The 23,265-nt window shown below is 35.6% G+C and overlaps 1 protein-coding gene across 1 annotated transcript in view; it reads right to left on the reverse strand.

The window, feature by feature from the left end:
- Positions 1-23,265, reverse strand: part of HMCN1 (hemicentin 1) — a 469,289-nt gene that overhangs the window by 57,885 nt on the left and 388,139 nt on the right. The window contains exons 70-82 of the mRNA XM_008696988.2: positions 20,542-20,623; positions 19,041-19,177; positions 13,472-13,613; positions 12,297-12,441; positions 11,807-11,934; positions 11,341-11,497; positions 9,687-9,808; positions 9,337-9,501; positions 7,680-7,787; positions 7,108-7,245; positions 6,842-6,976; positions 2,997-3,266; positions 469-659 (exon numbers count right to left, since the gene is read on the reverse strand). Of these exons, the coding sequence (XP_008695210.2) occupies positions 469-659; positions 2,997-3,266; positions 6,842-6,976; positions 7,108-7,245; positions 7,680-7,787; positions 9,337-9,501; positions 9,687-9,808; positions 11,341-11,497; positions 11,807-11,934; positions 12,297-12,441; positions 13,472-13,613; positions 19,041-19,177; positions 20,542-20,623 (1,920 nt within the window). The remainder of the gene's footprint in view (positions 1-468; positions 660-2,996; positions 3,267-6,841; positions 6,977-7,107; positions 7,246-7,679; positions 7,788-9,336; positions 9,502-9,686; positions 9,809-11,340; positions 11,498-11,806; positions 11,935-12,296; positions 12,442-13,471; positions 13,614-19,040; positions 19,178-20,541; positions 20,624-23,265) is intronic.

Genomic DNA, 23,265 nt, shown 5'->3' on the forward strand with positions numbered 1-23,265 from the left:
AAGACTATTCAAAAACCTTAGCTTGCATGGATCCCTAAGACTTTAGTTTCCTTGTTAATGATTAGAAAGGGTTATTCAAAATCCTGGAAAGAATAGAAAAACTGTTTTTCATATCTGCTTAATAACGCATCAGATATTCTTATATCTCCACTCTTCTAATCATTTCCGTACATGGTTATAAGCATGGACTATAACAGAGGAACTTAGAATTTTTCCTGATAAACAAATTTCCACAAAAATAAAATAATTGTAGAAGGAGGCCATTTATGAGTTTCTACTATCTGTTAAATATTATTCTTAGACCTGGGCCATAAAATGAAACATGTGTAAAATTCATTTTTTGGCCTGAATTTATAAGAGTATTTTTCTTTCATTATTAAAGAATATATTTCCAGGCTAAGTTACTAAAAGTAAAAGGGTGAATTACCAGTCTGGTTTTAAGTATCTATTCACATCTATTAAACTTACCACAACATTTTCCAGAATAAGTTCTCCATAGGGTTCAATAGTATATTTTCCTAACAAGTTAGCTAAAAGAACATTGTCTCTTTTCCAGTTAATTGCTGGTGTGGGGATTCCATCAGCCACGCATGGAAGAACGGCTTCTGAATTCTCATTGACCGTGTAGTGTACTTCCGTACTTCGGATTCTAGGAGGTACTAAGAAGAGTTTTAAAAAAAGATAGTCATTCAGGGTGTTGAGTTCAATAATATCCTTATTCACACAGAATACTGAGACAAAAAAAGACTCTTTTGAGGATAAATTCGCTGGAAATAGTAAAATAAAATAAAATAGTAAAATAGCTATAGCAAGAACTCTAATGGATTTGAACTTATTGAATATATTCACTATCAGTTTCTAAGCAAATGACATAGAACTAGATTAGAAATCTTTAGATTTTATTTGGCTTCTTAACTTTCTCTTACTTAAGTTTCTTATGCTTTATTGCAGTGAAGTAAAACAGACTAGAGCAACAAAATACAAAAATGCTTCTACAGTTGAATAATCACTGGATTTGTATCACACACATATTGTGAGAACAAGCGAATAAAAGTCACCAGTCTACACAACACTCACCCCATATTGAATATCACAACGTGCTACAGAAAAAAAAAAAAATTATTCCAGTATTTAATGTATAACAACAAATGCAAGTAAAACCAGGTCAAGACATTTAATTCAGCTTTTATACCACCATAGAGGAAATTTTTATAGTGATTTCAGAACTCTACGCAAATACTTTCTGGACTGGAATTTAGGCAATACAGAAAGATCAAATGACTATTTAAATATAATAACAAATACCTTAGTGGACTTGGAACTAAGGTATTTACTTCTAAAGAAAAGGCTTGAAAACTGCTAAGAATACTTGGCTCAAAAAGTAAAATACACTCCCCTCCAAAAATTATAACTTTTGGAATTATTCAAACATATCAGTGAGATATAGATCAATTTAAATGACATTCTGAAAAGTGACAGGACAAAAGTTGTATTCAGCAAAAATTATTTTTTTGATTATATGAGTAATATAAACCATGTATGAATGATTATACACACAGTCAATAGGGAAAACACAAAAATCTATTTTGCTGAATGGTATGTTGTAAATATTTGATTCATTTTTAATTAATTTGTACTGTATTTTTATCATCTTCATTATCCTGGGGGTTGATATTTCAATTTTACCAGTGGTGATGAAGTTGCAACATTAGTACATTTATTTCCTTCTTTTTCAAAATGAAAATTTTAAGGTTATGATTTTACATTTGATTTTAACTTTGGCCCACGCACCACACATTTTGATATATAGTGTCCTTATTTTTATCATTTTCTAAATAGTATGAAAATGAGAACATATTCTTTGACCTACTTGTTAACTAGAATGGTATTTTTAAATTTGCCTGGGGTTGGGTTTTGGCATTAAAAGTTTATTACACATGTTTAGGTTTATTGAATGTGAACAGGAATCGTGGCCTTATTTTTAAATCACATTAATGATTGATTTGTTGTTTAGTATCTGGTTAATTTTGGTAAACTTTACACAAATTTGAGAAAAAGGAGTATTATTTATTTGAGGCTAAAGAACTAATGTGTATTAATTAGTTCAATTATATGAACTGAAAGCAGGTATAAACCAGGGAAAGTATTTAAAAAACTCATACATGGTGATTTAAAATTTGGGGTATTATTTCTTTATTCAATTAAAATTGTGTCTGCTTGAAATCATCACTTCAACTATGAAGTCATAGGAAATTCAAACACAGCTGGAGGATAAAAACAGCTTTCACAAATTTTTTTAAAAAGGAAAAAGCAGAGACTCATCATTAAAAGAGTTACCTCTGAAAATAGTAGTTGGAAAGAGTTTAATTTACTTATTGTGTCCTCACACTGATATTAATGGGCATTTTATCTTTAAAATACACAATAACAATGAAAATATTTCAGCGCTGATCCTTATTTTGTTAGTTGTCTGACTACAAAGAAAAAAAGATTTTTTCTATTATAAAAATATACTTGTAAATATTTTGCTACCTTAAAATAATAAATCGAATAGATTTCTAACTCTCATTAGGTTCACACTATATAATGTAGCTCATAGATTAGTTTTGAGTGAAGATCATTTGCAAGTTGAGAAGTAAGCAGAATAGTCACAAAACACATGTGGATCCCATAAGTGGGATCTACAGCCAAAGTATAAATACTAATAATCACAATATGAGGGGATTATTGGCAACACATTAATTTTTTTGGGTTTCTTAATAAAATCTCTCTTTCTTTCTGACACACACATCATCATAGCCTTTCTTTTGACTACACAACTAATCAGAGCCTGCATATTAGAAGGGTAAGTATACCTACAGACACACACACACACACCCCACTTTGGATTGCTGGTTTTGCTTGGCTTTGACTTTCATCATATTTTTTTCTCAGTGGTCTTTTGTCTTTGCCATGGCAATGTAGCAGATTGAAATAATTAATGTTCAATCACCTACCATGGACAGTGAGCTTGGTGCTCGTGCTGCTCGATCCTGCCACGTTAGCTGCCATGCACGTGTACTGGCCGGCATCATCAGGCTGAGCAAATACTATTTGCAGAGCCCCAGAGCTGAGGATGCGCTGGCGGACTGACTCCACAATTGCATGCCCATCTTTATGCCAGGTGATGTCAGGCGGTGGGAGGCCATCTGCCTCACACGGTAGGGAGATGGGCTTGTCCACAGCAGTGATATATTCCTTTGGATGGGGGCTAATGACTGGAGGAACTGAAAGACACAAAGTATAAACTTCACCCTAAAAGCATAAATGTACCATGTACACATGACAGTATCACTCTAGCAAAGGGAAGTCACACTGAAAAGAAACGAAATATTGACTTTACCATATTATCATCAAAGGATCACTATACTTTGTTTTCACTGGAAAAGAAAATTCTTTGAGCCATTTTCAGAAAATTATTCTCTGCATAGTTAACAAATGTAAATGATAATCAATTTTAAATGAGGATATAAACATATATTCCCAAGGTACTGCATGTCTAGAAAATTTAGGTTGTGTCAACAGAGGCATTTTCTTTAACATACTATATTATGTGATTCACTTCAGCTACTTAAACTTTCAGAATAGACCCCTTCAAGGTTTGGAAATTATTTAATGGTTCAGAGACAGTTTTACTCAAATTTTTCCTGCAGTACTTAGTGTCTCAAATACAGTGGCCATATTTAACCAAGTATTGTTTGACTGACTGAGTAAATAAATGAATAGATCATGGAAAATAATTATATATATAAAACACTTCCTACTTCTGAAAGCTGTGGAATGGCTTACGATAAGGCAGTCTCTTCCTAATGTTTCCAGTAGGTTGATTACCACTTAGGTATTAGCCTGGATATTTTGTTGAGCCTCAAAGAAATATTAAATAATCATGAGAGAACAATCAAGGACAAGCATGGAACAACTGACCACAAGCACACAGGAAAGAAAGGAGAGGGTAATCCATCTGTGTCAATGCAAGTCCAGAGACAGTGACAAGGTGCAGAGGCTAACAATGACAGTAAAAATATCCCTTCAAGCATGTGCAGGCGAAACCCACCAAAAAGACAAAAAAAATATCACCCATTCAAGAAAGCTTAAGAGGAAAACAAGGCAAACAATATTCACTGTTACCACATATTGACTGAGAAACGGAATCAGAAATGAGATCTCTGAGATCTCCAGTAATTCAAGTAATGCCCTATACAAACAAGTCCTGGGGACCTAGAACTATTTGCCGTGTCTCCAGAGGATATGGAGAAATGGTCAACCACATGGAGACTGGATTTTATTTTATTTCATTTATTTATTTTTAAAGATTTTATTTACTGATTGATTTGAAAGAGAGAGAGAGAGAGAGCATGACCAGGGAGGGGGAGAGGCAGAGGTTGAGGGAGAGGGAGAAACAGACTCCCTGCTGAGGGCTTGGGTCCTGGGACTTCATTCCAGAACCCTGAGATAATGACCTGAGCTGAAGTCAGATGCTTAACTGACTGAGCCACCCAGGCACCCCGAGACCAAATTTTACAGTACACTAATAGTGACTAGTAAAATAAAATCAACAAGTTGTGAAAAAAATATGAATAACCATGTTAAAATTACTTTTATCAACCAACATCATTTGGTTGGGTTTGTGCTTTCCATTACATACTGTATCTGCAAGGAGAGAGATTTGGTTCAGAATTTTCATGCCTCGAAAGCATGCAGTTATCTCTGGTTGCTTCTGGAATGCTGAAATGCTATTAATCATTTAATGTGTTTCTTTGCCCTATAATTGCTCATATCAATAATTTTAATCAATTAGTGGAGGAAAAACCCCTCCTATACGGAACTGTTCTTTCCATGACCTCTATGTTGCCAAAGCCAATGAATATTTACTGGTTCTTATCCAACTGACCTCTCACTTGCATTCAACAAATTGTCCACTCCCTTCTTGAAACACTCTCCTCTCCTAGCCTCCATCCGGCTTTCCTCTAACATCTCTGCCTGTTCCTTTGTATTCTTCTCCAACATTCTCTCTTTTCTCAGACCTTTACACAATGCAGAGTTCTGGGGCTTTGTCCTTAGCTCTTTTTCTGTCCAAATTCTGATCCAGTCTTGTGGACTGAAATATGCTGACTACTTCCAAATTTATATCTTACACTATACTTCTCCCTTAAGCTCTGAATCCATAAATATTCAACTCAATGTGATATCTCCACTAGGATTTTTAATAGTTTCCCACATCTCACAGGGATCAATCAGAAATTATGTTTTCCTTCCTCCAAAGCCAGTTCCTCCCCCTTGCACTACCATTCCCCCATCGCACTATCATCCGCTCACTAGCTCAAGTCCAAAGCCCAGGAAACATCATTAATTCCTCTCTTTGCCTAACCTCCCAAATCTGATTCATCAGTCATCCTGGCAGTTATACCTCCAGAAGTATCTTAAATCCATCACTTTTTCCATTTACCCCTGCAACTTACACAGCCACTCTCACTTCCAGCCAGGCTGTAACACCCTGCTTAGAGGACTTGAATAGTTCCTCCAGCTCTAGTCTTGATCCTTCTCTAAACCATTACCTACATAGTAGCAAATGAGATCTTCCTAAAACCAAATAAGCATCTTGGTTAAACCCTTAAAAGGTCTCCCACTGCATAGAGAAGAAAATATAACCATTTGTGGTCCTTCTGACCCTCCATGCATTGGCCCACCTTCTTTTCTGACTTCCTTCACATTTTGCCAGCCTTCTCCTTCTCCACCACTCTCTACCACACTGCCAGGCTTCCTTCCTTACTCCTTCCTGCTGTGGGGCCACTGCACGTGCTGTCCTCTCTCCCTTGGACACTCTGCCACCTTTGCATGGCTCATCCTAGCTCATCATTCACATCTCAGCCTAAATGGTACCCCTTTAGAGAAGCCTACTTCTTAAAGCCTACTTTAACCACTAATGTTAAGTGGGTCCCACATTTCCCCGTTATTCCCATTCTCAGCCTCTTTTTTTTTTCTGTTTAGCATATGTCAGAATTTATAATTATTTCGTTTACTTGGTAGTTTAGTTTTTTTCCATCTGTACACCAAAAGGGAAGGATCATGTCTGTGGTGTTCAATGTATTTCCACTTATTATTGCAATAAATATTTGTTGAGAAAATGTTAACAAAATAGAGAAATTAGATTTATAATGCACAGTTAAGTAAACTTGACTACAGTCAGTAATTTACCATAGGAAAATCACACTATAAGGAAATTCAAAATCAACTAATGCAAATTCAGAAGCTCAGAGCCTACTTCCAGGTCACAAAAACAATGCATGCAAGATACGAATATTATGTCAAGAAAATAACAGTTAAATGTGAAAAGACCTTGCTTTGTCTACAGAATAATTTTTCCCATCAAGTTGGTTAACTGCAATTAAAATTTTTTTGTTTTATGATTTTCTGTTTATGATTTTTAAAAATGTATGGTTTGTTTTTTCAGTGGATATTAGAATCTAGTGTGTCTCATAATGTATCCAATGTGGCATTATGGAGAGAATGGTTTTAAAAGTTACCTTAAGTATGTGCTACAATGAAATAGAGTACCATATGGAAGTTCATAGAAATCCTAAATACCATGAAATGCCTCAGTTTTCTTATATAAACAATGACCCCAAACCCCCAAGCATTAAATTTTCTTCTTCATAAGGGTAACAGAAAAAACACACTGGATAATATAATCTAAGAATGTTGAGAACTTACGGCAGCATCGTTATTTTAGATAGATGAACTTTGGTATACATTGTTACAAGCATCTTTATAATAAAGACATAGAAATTTACTATTTAGGTACCTTGAACATTTAATTTGATTTTGCCTAAGGCTGTACCAGCTGGATTCTGAGCCACACACATATAAGTACCAGCATCTTCTCTCATAGCTCTGGAGATCTGCAAGCCGCCACTAGGAAGAACTGTATGGCTTTTGCCTATATCAGTTATGAAAGCACAGTGAGAAGAATTTGTATTAACATTTTTTTCATTAAAAAAATCATACTGACTTCTCAATTATGAAACACTGATTTGCTGTAATTTTCTCAATAGAAACAGTGGTAGGTACCTGCAGTGATGACATTGATGCCTTCTTTTTGCCAAGTAATGAAAGGACTGGGTGTCCCTGTTGCTTCACATGGTAATAAAATGGGATTATTTACAATGACGTCTAGTTCACTTGGCTGAGGCTGAATGACTGGAGACTCTATAAGTTCCAACAGAAAAAGCAAAGGCACAGTTAGTGGCAGAATTGTCTAAAAGTAGCCATGAGGTTAAACATGCCCAGATTCATATTTCCACATTATTAATGATTTGATTGTTCAGGGGAAAAGAGAGTATAGGCCATATTACATTTTTTTGAGTCTTGCTACTGTAGGCAGTTTCCATTAGAAGAACTCCATTAGAAGACTAGAAATGGGAACAGATTATAAAAGTTCAAGAAAAAAAATAATTTTGGGGTTGTTCTTTGTGATTTTTTCATCTGTATGCTTTTCTTAGTTTATTGAAAAATATCTATCAGCCTCTTTCATATCCCCAAGACATTACTGTGGTTCGTAACTCTAGACAGAACAGCCTTTTAAGAATAAACATGACTTGAAGAAAAAACAAGCTTTTCATGAATTAAATGACCTTCCATACCCTGGACATAAAGAGTCACGTGTCGATGTGCAGAACCAGCTGCATTCCTGGCGACACAAGTATATCTTCCAGCATGGTTTAGCTGAGTAGCAAATATTTCAATTGCTCCTAAAAAGGAAAAAGTTTTATGCATAGTCTGCCCATTTTTCTGCAACCATTTTTCTGGTTTGATAAACTATGTCTCTCTGACTTTGTGTTTTCATCCCTAGTACAGTGGTTCTTGGCTTATACTCATACTTGGACCCCCTGAAGGGCCTAGCACAGTACCTTTTAATCATTATAAATAGCTTTATTTAGGCAAAATTTACATGCCATAAAATCCACCCATTTAAATGTACAATTTAATGATTTTTTAGTATCTTTACAGAGTTGTGCAACTCTCACAATCTAATTTTAAGAACATTTCTATTACCCTAAAAAGAAATTTCATTCCATTTACAGTCACTTCACATTCCCAGCCCCATGCAATTACTAATTTCTTCTTATTCTTCGTATATTTGCCTTTCCTGAACATTTCATGCGGATGCAATCATTCAGCTGTCCTTTGTGTCTGATTTCTTTCACCGTGAGCACGGTTTTTGAGTTTCATCTGTTGTAGCATGTGCCAGTATTTTTGTTCCATTTTATTGATAAATAGAATTTCAGTGTGTGGATTATCCACATTTTGTTTATTCTTTCATCAGTTGATGGACATTTGGATTGTTTCTACTTTCTCTATTGCGAATAATGCTGTATGAACATTTGCATACAAGTCTTTGTGTGGACATATGTTTTCATTTTTCTGGGCAGATGCCTAGGAACGAAGCTGCTGGGTCATATGGTAACTCTTGTTTAATATTTTGAGAAAGTTGTTCCTTAACACAATACCTTGTGCTGAAGGGTAGTTAATTTCTATGTCATGATTTTAATTGCTACCAATCTATACACATTTCAGAGACAGCCAAAACACTTGGCTTTGGAAGCCAAGTTCTACCCTGAGAACAATCTTCCATCATTTCCCTTCTATTGAAAAAATAAACAAATTCTCTTAGAATAACATGCACAAATGCACAAAGCCCCAGGTTGTTAGTTGCTACTTTATCTCTAGTGTACCCTCCCAATACAAAACACCAATGTGAATTACCTGTATTTTCATTTAGGTGAATTATTTTTTTCTCTTTCAATACATACATTTTGTAAATGATGGCTACTACCACTCTCAAAAATTATCCATCCTAGCACTTATCACCCAGCCTTACCTGCTCAGTTATAAAAACCTTGAAAACAAGAACCCTCCTAGTTTTATATCCTCAGAAACTCAGTGGAGTATATAACTTCTTTTAGACACTAAATCTTTGTCAAATGAATGGAGATTCTTATTGACCAATGGAAAGACTGTGGTTCACTCAAAGGCAACCAGTGAATTTGTGAAAATTCAGGGTTAGTAAATATGCACATAGTGATCATGCTTATTATATTCAGTTATTGTTATTTTGTTTCTAGATTTTTTCTCTCCCTTTATCTAGTTCCCCTTCCCACTCTATTTTTTTCCAGATGTGTAAGTCTACGAATGAGAATGCATTTTATTTTTTAATTTTGGTGCAACAAAAGGCCAGGTAAGGCCATCCATTAATAATTAGTCTAATCATAGATGTGTGATTACTGAGCTTGGTCTTACCTGAGGACAGAATTCTATAACCGTCTCCCCTGGGAAGTAGTCTTATCCCATTTTTTGTCCAGTGAATTGAGGGAAATGGAACTCCTGACGCAGTGCAGGTAATTACCGTTGGGGCATGTTTGGTTACTAGGAAGTCCGTAGGCTCATCAGCTATCGAAGGTGGAACTAAAACAATAAGAAAGTACACATTTCCAAGCCTTACAAGTTTCCAAAGCCTTGTCATACATCTTTCTCTTTCTACGCCGAAAGTAAATGTTAATAAGTGGAAAAGGAAGCCCTCTTGTGAAGTAGTGGGATGATGAAATGTATCATTATAATAACTATTAATCCACCTAGTAAGCCAGTTCTACCTTGGACAGTGAGATCCACAGTTCTCTTATCCTCTCCGGCATCATTTGTCACGGTGCACTCATAGGTTGCAGTGTCATCCACAGAAGGGGAAATAATTACTAGTGAACCCGAAGAAAGGAGCCTAGAAGAAAGATTTCAGAGCAAGGATGTACTATATATCAGTTTTCATAAATGTTGGTTCAACATGGTACCATGCTGTGAATTGAGGGAAATGGAATTCTTTCCTTGTATTAAAATGAGGAACCCCTCTGATACTTCACGTATCAGACTTTCTTTTTTTTTATGGGCAATGGGTTAATAGAGCCTTAACTTTGAGATTTACAGGAAGTGGTTGGGTAGAAGGATTGTTTGAAGAGGGACTCTTGCATTTTCTGATTGCTTATATCATGATCAACCATGCTTTCCTAAGTGAAATACAGTAAAACGAGTACACTGATGATAGCCACTGTTTACTAAGCATTGAATACATTCTGGCACCATCTCAACTGCTTCACATAAACTACCTCTAAATTTCACAATACCTTTGCAGATTGGTATTTGATTATTTCCATTGATAGACGGGTAATTACAAGTCTGTCTGTCTTATGTGTTGCCCTACTTCACATGTCTCCTTATGTGCGTTGGACACTTTTGAGACGCATGGTACATATATCAATAAGTCTTTTCCCTAACTTCTAACCAATTCAAAACTAAAGTGATCTGGATCACTTCAAATGTTTAAGAGGTTTAGTAAATACACATACATTATTCAAAGTAAATCTAAATAAAATATCTATTTTCTTACTTAAAAGTGTGCACTGATAGAATAAAAATGATTTGATTCAATGGGAATACATTTGACATGCTTTTTTATTCTATGGTACTGCACATTTTCTACATAGGGTATATCTTCAAGTCACTAGACTCCTAGTACCCAAAGATTAAAAGGGTGAGAAAGGAGAAACAACAGAATTTCCAGTGTTAACACTCCTCGTTTCACATTTCCTGATGTATAAGAATTGATTGTTGTCAAAGTAGAGCTACAAGAACATTTGTTTTTAGTATTATGGCAATTCCTTTGACAAGATATCTGTTAACGTAATTGAGATACAAGAAATGACGCTCATTTACAACATCAGAAATTCCTAGTGATTAAAAGGTTATCTTTTAAAAAACATACACTGTCATATTATGAGCTACTGGCAGTAAAGCCAGAGGAATGCAAAAAATTGGAGAAAATGATGTTTTTCCTCCCTACACATGCTACCAAGTACCTAAGTTGTATTTCATGGTTCAGGATTTTATTTTTATTCTATAGCTAAAGGTAGTATTATTTTTACAGAACAGTTTTTCCCTTATACCAAATATTTTCATTCTTTGTTTTTATAAATTTCCAAAAGGTGCTAAGAAAAATAAAGCAGAATAGGAATCTAATCTTGTAGATCTCTCTGATCTCATCCACAGGGCTTATGGATAGAAAAGTTGGACCCATAATTCAGAAAAAGCTTTAGGTTGAAAAACTAATTCCACATTAAGAAAAAAAATATATACTCTCTACATATTAGCTAATTCTTCATACTTTATGCTTGTCCCCATTGATAGAGATGAAATGTTAGTTCTTTTTAAAATTATGTTTCTAAATAGGTGGGGTTTTTCAGTTTAATTATTCCTTACCTGTACGAATTCTGATTTTGATCCACATTAAGAAGATGCCCATTTTTCCTCCATCTGATTGATGGTTTTGGTATCCCAGCAGCCTCACAAGCCAGAGTAGTTTGAACATTTACTGTTACAGTTATGTTAGTAGGACCCAGAGCAATGGATGGAGGAACTAAAACAAAGTCAACAAATAAGAGGGAAACACATTCAGCAAATAGCATGCCATCTGAAGTATTTCTGCCAGACTGAAACTAATCACTGGTAACTTGCTCCATAGTTACAAACATAAGAAGGCTCTGTGAATTTGGTGTTGTGATGGTGCTAGCCACAATGAGGAGAAAACATGGGTCTTGATTATTCACAATGGAGTATGGTACCTTTACATAGCTCAGGATATCAAGGTCTTTATGATCTCACAGGTTTAGGCTATCAAAGAACATTTAACCCAAAGATTAGATGTGGGTCATACAAGTATATTTACCATGGACTTGTAAATCTATTCGCCGGCGGTCTGTTCCGGCAGCATTGGTAGCCATACACAAATATCGCCCAGTATCTGTGACATGTGCTGACTGGATATGAAGGAATCCATTTTCCAAGATGGAGTACCTACAAGAAAGATCAGATTTCTGATTATTTACATTTTGACTGAGAGTATTTTAAAAGACTTAGTTAAATCCATTTTTAGTCTTTATCCTGCTTTAGGAATTTGCAATACCCTTGGTGGAAAAAAGGGATATTCCACAAAGGTGCATAGCAGATGGACTTGTGATCTTGGATGAATTATAATCATTATGTTTTCACCATAAGACTTGGGATTATGCTTTTAAAATAGTATAATTTGATTCTCATATTAAGATGAAGAACGAATATTAAATATAACAAGACCAAAATAATACATTGGAAAAGAAGATTTAGGGATTTATATTTCAGTTATTGCAACATTTTTCATCCTTTTCCAGAATTGTTACCTTGCATGACTTGCAGACAGAACAGCTCCATCCTTTCTCCATGTTATCCTTGGGGTTGGCACACCCTCAGCAAGGCATTCCAATACAGCTGATGTATTTAAGTGAATGACAAGACTCTGGGGGCCACTCTTTATGTTTGGAGGAACTGCACAAAAGATGCATGTGGAAAACTTCATGCATATCAATAATATAATCAATAATATAAGACTCTGAAGAGGTAATACAAGGTTAGCTTTGAGTCAAATATATAGCGTTGCCTACAGCTAATTCAGGTTAGTATAAACAGAATCGGGGTTTAATTCTTAAAGTCTTACTCAAGATACTTCGTGTTTAAAAATAAAGCACGGATGCGGGGAAGGAGGTTTTAAATCCCTGATACGGTGTGTGAAATCTGGCTTTGTAGGAGAGACGCTTGAATAAAAATCAGCTCTGGTCTGATGCAAATTAAAGATGATATTTCTTATTTCTCTTTGGCCAAATAATGGTCTGAGAATGTTAACACTGGAACAACTTCACTTTAAATAAAGAACAGAAAGTGGGCTCTTCTAATGAAAAGCACATCTGTGATTAATCATGCAAGTCTCAGAGCATGTATTTCATTAATCATTGAGTTCACATGGGAGTAGAAAATCTGAATTTTAATTTTAGTATTAGAGGTATTAGTTGTGTGGGTCACCCAATATCCTGTAAAGTTTCATATATTAAAAAATAAAAGAGACTGTGATGGGGAAAAGTCTGTATTATCTTCCCAGATATTGGCGTATTTTAATGTTTAGATCTTCGATTTGAGACAATCACAGTCCTATGGCAGTCTCTGTCTAGTACATGTATACTCAAACACCAACATGAATAAAGGGGAACTAATTAATGGATCACCTGTCATCCAGAACCTTAGTGTGACTTTCTCAATGGCTCTGATCTGAATGACACAAAATGTGAGGATATACTGGTAACAACTGGACATACATTATCCTCTAAGATAATGTATCTTTAGTTTTTTTTTGAAATATGGTTTGAATATAGCCATAATACAAATATCACATATTGTCTTTTTCAAAAAATAAGATAACCACAAGAATCACTGAGTGTGCCCATAAGAAACAAAAATGTTATCATTTCCTTGAAAACGCTTGGCTATATTTTTAATTTGTGAAACAATTATTAATTTTTCTTACCATTTACAGAGAGAATAAATTTTCTTGTAGTCTTTCCTGCAATGTTGCTGGCCACACAAGTATAATTGGCTGTATCACTTAGATCTGCATTATTAATTTGCAAGTATCTCCCTCCAGATAGGATTCGTACTCGAGGTGTTGCCTGGATTTAGCAAGTAAAATTTGCCATTAAAATGTCAGGAGAAGAGAGTATTACTTTATAACATCAAAAAGTAACTATAGTGAGCTGTAGATTGCCTATCTTCCAGTATACTTTGTCTGCTCCCCCTACCATCATCCTCGGATCAAAATTCTTTGAGAACTATTTCTATGAGTGTGCTTAAGGCAAGGGCATAATCAATATTCCCTGTTCTCCAGGCCACAATAATCCGGATACACAAGAATGAGCAGGTGACTCAAACGGGGCCCCTGAGAGCCCTCTACAGGACTTTGTTGGAAGTGTTGAAGAATAAGACACACTTTATTTTTTTTTATTGTTATCTGGTAGTGAGGATGACATAGCCTGGTGGCAATCTTATCACCATGTGTGGACAGCTCTGAATCTGTAAACAGAAAGGGGAATGAACCATGAGAGACTATGGACTCTGGGAAACAAACTGAGGGCTTCAGAGGGTAGAGGGGGTGGTGGAATGGGATAGGCTGGTGATGGGTATTAAGGAGGGCACATATTGCATGGTGCACTGGTTGTTAAACGCAAGTAATGAATCATGGAACTTTACATCAAAAACTAGGGAGGTACTGTATGGTGACTAACATAATATAATAAAAAATTATTATTAATAAAAAATAAATGAATAAAAGCAAGCAGAGTTGAGATTCAGAGGAAAACACACAGATGCTTGAATACATGGGGAGAACCTCTGGACCTAGTAATACCTAAAACCTAAGTTCACCAATCACTATAGGTAATAAATGCCTTTAAAAAAATTTTAAGTTGGTTTGAGTTTGAATTCTGTCACTTACAACTGAAAGCTCCATGACTAATAAATTAACTTTTCTTACAGGAAATAATGATCCTTTAAGATTTTAAAAATACCACCTTTCGCCAGTTAGAATGGCAAAAAATCGACAAGGCAGGAAACAACAAATGTTGGAGAGGATGTGGAGAAAGGGGATCTCTCCTACATTGTTGGTGGGAATGCAAGTTGGTTCAGCCACTTTGGAAAACAGTGTGGAGGTCCCTTAAAAAGTTAAAAATTGAGCTACCCTATGACCCAGCCATTGCACTACTGGGTATTTACCCCAAAGATACAGACGTAGTGAAGAGAAGGGCCATATGCACCCCAATGTTCATAGCAGCATTGTCCACAATAGCTAAATTGTGGAAGGAGCCGAGATGCCCTTCAACAGATGACTGGATTAAGAAGATGTGGTCCATATATACCATGGAATATTACTCAGCCATCAAAAAGAACGATTTCACAACATTTGCTGCAACATGGACGGGACTGGAGGAGATAATGCTAAGCGAAATAGGTCAAGCAGAGAAAGACAATTATCATATGGTTTCACTCATTTATGGAACATAAGAAGTAGGAAGATCCGTAGGAGAAGAAAGGGAAGAAGAAAGGGGGGTAAACAGAAGGGGGAATGAACCATGAGAGACTGTGGACTCTGGGAAACAAACGGAGGGCTGGGGGGGATGGGATAGGCTGGTGATGGGTATTAAGGAGGGCACGTATTGTATGGTGCACTGGGTGTTATATGCATGTAATGAATCATAGAACTTTACATCAAAAACTGGGGATGTACTGTATGGTGACTAACATAATATAGTAAAAAATATTATTATTAAAAAAATTAAAAAATAAAATGTATTATAAAAAAAGAATACTCACCTATAATACCAAAGCCAAAAAAAAAAAAAACCCAAAAGTAAATAAATGATTTTAGTCTACAAATATTTGTTAAGCATTTATTTTGTGCCCAGGCACAGGACCAAGAATTATGAAAATATAGAGACAATGAAACCTAATCTTTGCTATTAAGTCCAATTGGGAAAATAGATGTAAACAAGTAGTTTTGTATAAATTAAGATATATGAGGTTCATAATCATTAAAAAGTGCCAGGTAGCCTCAAACACTGAAATTTTCTGGTTGAACCAAAGAAGGAACTACTTCAGGGAGAACCTAAATAAGATTTTTCTGCCATATGGGCTCTGTCCCACATAGATATATGGTTGACTTTTGAACTGTGTGGGTCCACTTACATGTGGATTTTTTTCAAAAAATACAATGCAGTACTATAAATGTATTTTCTCTTCCTTATGATTTTGTTAACATTTTCTTTTCTCTAGTATAATTTATTATAAAAATAGAGTATATAAGATATATAACACAAAATATGTGTTGATTGACTGTTTATGTTATTGGTAAGGCTTCAGGTCAACAACAGATTATTGGAAAAATTCTGGGGGAGTCAAAAGTTATATACAGATTTCTGACTGTATGTGTAGGGGGTCAGTGCCTCTAACCTCCATGTTGTTCAAGGGCCAACTATATATTTCTAATGAAAAATGTTGTTCATACTAAAATACACAGTTCAGCTCCATTTCTCTAGGCCTTTCTATTTTTTTTTTTAAAGATTTTGTTTATTTATTTGAGAGAGAGAGAGCACAAAAGCAGGAGGAGGGGCAGAGGGAGAAGGAGAAGCAGACTCCCCACTGAGCAGGGAGCCCAATGCAGGGCTCAATCCCAGGACCCTGGGATCATGACCTGAGCTGAAGGCAGATGCTTAACCTACGGAGCCACCCTGGTGCCCCTCTCTGGGCCTTTCATTGCTATAGGGGCTATTAGTGAAAAAATTTTATTACCTCTGATGAGAATAAGTAATTTCTTAAATATATATGTTAAGTTTTATAAAGCATATATTTGTAATTTTTTTACATGGGTATAGCAGAGTTTTAGGCTAATAAAAAATTTCAGAGTTGATTCTTTCAATGTTTTTGTTCCATGAACATCAGTAAGTTCTGCGAACTCATCAAGTCTCACTACAATATTTTCTGGTTCTCTTCCAATTGGGCACCAGTGATTCTTCCAAATCTGACTTCTTTCTTCAGATAGAATCTCATTCTCAGCTGATGCTGTTGCTTCCTACTCCATGCAGAAAACCAAAGTCCTGTGCCTGCAGTTCTCTCCTCCTCCCACCTTACATGTGAATGCAACTGTCTCTGTGGAAAAAGGTCAGCCCTTTTGTCCAAGGCTAATCTCTTCACCTGTGACCAGGGTCCCATTCCTTCTCTGTCCAACACACATTATCCTATAAACTTCTCTTTCTCTCTCCTATATCTTCAGTCTTTCTTTCAGTAAATAAACATATAAAATCTCTTCTATATTTCAAAAATAGGCCATAATTATTTCCATTCCCTCTTCTTCCTTAACTCCCCCAACAACTGTAATCTATCTTTTCCTTTGATCACTCTATTGAAGAACCATTGTTCTGATCTTTAATCACTTCTGTGTATTGCCAAAACCATGGACACAACTTAATTTGCATCTTAACGGACTCTGCCAACCACTTCCTCTCTTTTCCTTGGCTTTTAGTGATGTCTCCTATACTTAATTCTGTCTCTCCAAGTCCTCCTTCTCAGTTCTGATCTTTTCTTCTTCCTTTGCTCACCTTATAATTATTAGTTTTGCCTTACATTCTGTTCTCATTTATAGGTTATCTTACACTGCGTGCTTTCTGCTCAACTTCATACAAAACTATGGCTTCAACAACTGGTCATACATACCATGGAGGACTACCAAGTCAAAGACGTTTTTGATGAAATAGGAACTCATATTTCTTCATACTTTTTAGACTCTCCACTTGGATAATATATGGTAATTCAAACTCAAAATACGTGAAGCTGAACTCCTCTCTTTTTTCATAACTGTTGAACTCACCCTGTCCCAGTACTAACATCATAGCAGGTATTAGCCTAAACTTCTCCATCATCAACATTCACTCAGTCTCTATCCGAACACCTAATAGTTGTTTGTTTGTTTGTTTTTAGGAGAAAGAGAGTGCATATGCATGCAAGTGGGGGTTGGGGAGGAAAAGGGGGAGAGGAGGAGGGAGAGGGAGAGAGAATCTTAAGCAGACTCCGCAATGAATGCAGAGCCTATCGTGGGGCTCAGTCCCATGACTCTGAGATCATGACCTGAGCCAAAACCAAGAGACAGACGTTTAACCGACTGCACCACCCAGGCACCCCTGAACACCTAATAGTTTTGAGTGAAATGCACACATTGGAGATAAAACTGTGGAGAAAAAGTAAGAACATGAAAGGTCTTGTGAGCTAAGTGGGATAGTTTAACCTGAATCCTGAAATCTATGTGGAATCATCAAAGGATTTTAATCAAGGCCTATTTCAGCCACACCAAGGTACTTTGCAGTTCCTGCAAGAGTAACATTCATTCTCCCGTAATGGCTTTGTAGATGCCATTACCTGTGATTAGAATCCCCTTCTTCTTTCTTGCCCAGTATTCACCCATCATTTAAAACTGAACTCACCCTTTCCGAGAGGCTCCTCTGAGCTCTTCCTTACCCTGTAGTCTGATTACTTGCTTCTTTTCTGTTTTCAGAAAATGCTATACATCACTCTGACATATGAGTCATATCCATGCTCTTTGATTTACTTATATGTCTTTTCAAGTAGTCTGTGAGCTCCTTGAGGGTCATGACTACTCTAAGTAGCAATTGTAGTGCCTACCGTTAGTAGGGTTACAATAAATAGAGAAACTGAGGCACAGGAAGGTTAAGTGATACCCATGATAATTTAGCATGTAAGTAACTCTCAGAATCCAGTCTGGTTTTGGTCCTTTGGTATGGTTTGGTGGTGGTGAAAGTCTTTCTGCCTTAGGTGTTAGGGGACTTAATCTCCTTTTATAATTAGGCACAGTGTAACACAATAGGTTACAGTAACAGGATGAGGAAAACAAAAGGAGGGAAAAAAGGATAAGTAACTACTAGAATAAGAACAATGAGAGCATTCAAGGTCAAGGCTCTGAGCCAACCCTAAAAGGCTATTTAGGATCCTGGGCTGTGACACTCTGTGACAGCAGACAGATATCACATGAGCATGGGAAGCTTTAGAGAGCCAGTAAATGTGTTCTTCAAGGATTCCAGTCTTACATTCCTGGTATCCAAGGATATCACATAGATCCTGGGGGACCCTCCTCAGGTCCCAGTTTATTCCAGAAAAATTTAGTGAGAGGTTTGCCCACGACACTTGGCAGGAGAGGTCAGTTCTTTTGAGATGATTCCTTCCCTCTCAAGTAAAGAAATAGCTGAGTGTTTCAAATCCAATTTTAATCCACAGGCGATACATACTTGCAACAATTTACATACTTGCAACAATTTACAGAGTGTCTGTATCAAAATACCTGTCTTTTGACCCATAACTAGTTAATAACTACCCAAGCACAGGCTGAGAAAAGAAGGCTGATTAAAAGACCCTGTGCCTACCCCTTCAATGTCGAATAACAGTAGCCTAATGTTGTTTGGTTTTGTGTACCTACCAAGACCCTACAGTTGATTTTTTTTTCCCCTCAAAATGGATTTGTGGAACTTAGCAAGATTTACCTGTAACCGTTCTCCATTTTTAAGCCAAGTGATTACAGGTGGGGGCACTGCATCCGATTTGCATTCCAATGTCACTTGTCTGTTCCGTAACACAGTGAAATCCTGGGACTCATCAGTGCCAGCAATATTAGGGGGTACTGGGTGTGAGAACAAACATGGCAGAGGCTTTCAATAAACAAGATATAAAAATGATCTGAATTATCTTAGGTTTTCAACAAATGTTGCTTCTGTTATATAAAATAAGAGGCATAAACTTAAAACATTACTCATTCAATTTGTAGTACAAATGATTGCCAGTAGTGGACTTTTTTTTTTTAAGTCTTACTCTGTACTTTCACATATATAAAGTAATGAAATTCTTCCAATGGTCACATGAATGACAGGATCAGTAATATAATCACATTATTATTACCACTTACCAAGTAAAGAAACTAAGGCACAAAGAAAGGATTTCTTAACCAGGTTCCACACTTGGTAAGAATTTTCTCTGAACATCAGATTTCCAAACTACTACATCAGGGTCTCTTCCACCATAATATAGAGAAATGTATATACTTTCATAATAGTAAGAAATATATCTTTTAATGTGACTTTTATATACAGAATTTTCATGTCAATTAATGGTAGGTCTAATTTGTGTGTAGGGCTGCTGGGAGGAGGGGGGCACCTAAATTACAGACAATCTGCACTGCCTAGTCATCTAGGCTAAGACAATGAAATAAGTATCTTCTGCTCGGTTTTTTAAATGTTCCCATCCATAAAGAGTAAATCTTATCTCTATGTTGAAATCATACTGACCTGAGTCTAAATGGCCCAACTTTTCTAGAAGGTAATTTGGCAATAAACTTCAGAGCTTTAAATGTGTACATGTGTATGTGTAATCAAGCAAGTGTACTTATAGAAATTTATCAAAATAAAAGAATTAAGGGAACAGGCCAATATGTAGGCACAAAGATGTCTATAACAGTATTCCTTATACTGGTAAAAATACAAGAACAGCTTAAATATCCAAAAACAGGGAATGGGTTAAATAAATGATGGCATATTCATAAAACGGGACACTAGGCCATCACTAAAAAGTGTTATAAAAATGTATTTTTTGATATGAAAACATGTTCACCAAATCATTAAAAGAGATGAAAAACATGTTTGATACTATACGTTGTAGGGCACATTTCTGTGACAAAACATTTGTATGCAAAAAAGCCCTTGTGTAATGAGACTGGATGACACATTTTCTTCTTTATCATAATTTATGATTTTAAATAAAGAACTATGAATTATTTGTACAGGAACAAAATGAGTAAGTCAAAAAGTCCACTGAAGTATTTCCAAAAAGCACTTACTCAGCCAAATACAAGAATCAGATTTGCAAAATACATATTTCCTTATACATAAACATATCTTATGATGTGCTATGGAGTTGCCCCTTGTTCCATAAATTATGGCTTCTAGTTAGGTGTTAGTAATGATAGATTGCAGGACATTTTGCCAAATTTACCATGCACTCTCACTAAATATTCTTTATCATCATCTCCTGCAGTACTGGATGCCAGACACGTATATCTTCCTGTATCTTCCACCTGCAAAATCCAAATAAGTGAATTACACAATGTTAACATGTCAGTTTTCGTGATGAGAGTAAGTATTCACTTGAATGAATATAAAGTCTCACACAAAACAACATATCATTAAGATAGCACAATTAAAATTTAATAAACTGTTTCAACATTTGTGATTAGCTCTCTATAAAACTATGTTTTAAGAGGGTTTCGATATCTGATCTTAAAATGTTTGCACGTTAGGTATATTTAATAATCTTGGAAAAGGCAGATACATATAGGACTTAGCACCAGAGGTCACAGACAAGACACACAATGATTAAACAAATAAGTACTTATGGACTTAAATAGTAGATTTTAAATTTCAATTGGCATCTTCCTGAAGGAAATGAAATATAATTTATCAGGTAAACAAAATAAAATATCAGGTTATTTAAATAAAGTACATTAATACCACATTTTGAATGTACCTTTGGTAAACATGGTGAAACAAAAGAGCTATATTATACAATCTGGCTGTAAATAGTGTCAGACTGACAGCATAATCTACTATTATCTGACTAAAACCAGAAACATTTCTTTAAAATCCCCGTGCATAGTTTCCACTGGAAGTGTTAGTTTTCCTTCATATGTTTGACATTGTGTAGACATGGCCCATGCTTACGTATGCATAAAATATACTCTGGAAAACAGATGATCTTACATCTGTGAAAAATGTATTTTGGAAAAGCAGAAAAATCCTGTTTTCATTTATTTTACTACTTGAACATTCCTAGAATATTGTGAATTTTTAAATTCTTACATTCAAAACTGACTTTATAGGTTATGGAAAAACTTTTTGGTAGACTGCAAAAACTCCTTCAAAAAAATTTAAGACTAGTATGTTTGCAAAAATACTTAAATGCAACTTTAAGAAGAATGACACTCGCATAGGCCTTCAATTAAGAATTTAAAATGACGTGCCAAGGCCTAGAGAATAATTTTTGCATTTCCCATCATATATCTAAAGCCTTTAAAACTTGATTTTTCTCTATCAACTCACTTTATTCCTAATTAATATTGTCCTTTCTGCTTGTTTTGACTTAACCAAACTTGAACAGTCATTCGTGTCTACTCTTAAATCTTGCCTCCTCCAATAAGTATTTCCTGACAATTTGTGCCCTTCTGGGTGTCTACAGTCATCATTTGTAGCTATATTTTCTAAACTATGTTCTGTTTATAGGGTGTCAGAAAAGTTACAGTTAATCAAATTTCTCTAGAGTAGTATTTTGCAGTATTGTTGACATGCAGTATGGCTCACAAAGGAGAGGAAGGTATTGTATATAAAGTTTTCCAATTCTATTTGGTTACAGAATTTCCCCCATTGGAATAACTCACAGAACTAGTATTTGATGGAAGATATTTTAGGAAACCCCTGTCTCTACCACACAGTTTGGAATTTGCAAAGCTTCCAGTATGTGTCAGGCATCACTCTATATCACAGATACATACACGAAGAGACAAAGTTCAGATAAGTGAAATATAACGTATAATGTACCAAGTGCTCTGAAAACACAGAAGAGCAGAAGAACCAAGATCAGTCTTGGGACTTGATAACATTTAATTTTCTACTTCTAAAATATCTTGAATGGTTTTCTTACTGTTTCTTTTCCGAATTTTATCGTGTGTATAGTTTTATATCCCCCAGACAACTGGAAACTTCTCAAAGGCTGAGACATGGTTTATGTGTTACGTTTGTATTCTCCACAACAGCTAGCTCATGTGGGTCACCATCTAACACTCGGTGGGATCTTTGTCTCCCTTTGTTAAACCCAACTATACAATGTTTCCATTTAAGACCTACTATGACGTGGCCTTAATCTTCCTTTTAAGCTTTATTTGTCGTTATTCCTTTTTAATTATAATTCTATTCCACACAGTTCCCTGTCTCCTTACATTACGAAATTCTTTTGGTTCCTTTTTTATCTGTTGAAATTCTTTTTTTTTTTTTCAAGTTGTAATTGGCAGGATTTCCTTCTTTTTATTGCGAGTCTAAAAAAGACAAATTCATAGAAACAGAGTACAATTGTGGTTACAGGAGGCTAGGATGGGAGAAATGGAGACATGTCGAACAGAAGGTACAAATTTCCATTTGTAAGGTCAATAAGTTCTGGAGATCTAATGTAAAGTATGGTGACAAAAGTTAGCAATTTTGTATTATACACTTGATATTTGCTAAGAGAGTAGATATTTATTATTTATTTTAATTGAGATATAATTGACATATGACATCGTGTAAACTTAAGTTGTAAAATGTATTCATTTGATGCATTTATTTTTTTTAATAATAATTTTTTTATTATATCTGTTGAAATTCTAACATTGAAGGATTTTCATCCGGTAAGTGGTTTGACAGCTTAACTCGAGTTTTCTCTGAGTTACTACAATGCTTGACAGGGAGAAAAAAGGGAAATGGAAGGTGTGTTCTTCTTGATATTGGAAACAAGGAGTGTGCTGAGTTCCACTGAACAGGCTTTTGAAGCAGATGTAGGATTAAGACCCAGCTCTATCATGGAACAGTGGTGAGGACTTGGCAGGCAAGTACTTGATCTCTCTGTGCCTGTTTCTGATTGTGTAGAATGGAGATGAAGACTGCCTCACAGACTTGTCATTGAGAGTCACCG

Source organism: Ursus maritimus, unplaced genomic scaffold (genome assembly GCF_017311325.1).
Source record: "Ursus maritimus isolate PB19 unplaced genomic scaffold, ASM1731132v1 scaffold_2, whole genome shotgun sequence".
Lineage (NCBI taxonomy): Eukaryota > Metazoa > Chordata > Mammalia > Carnivora > Ursidae > Ursus > Ursus maritimus.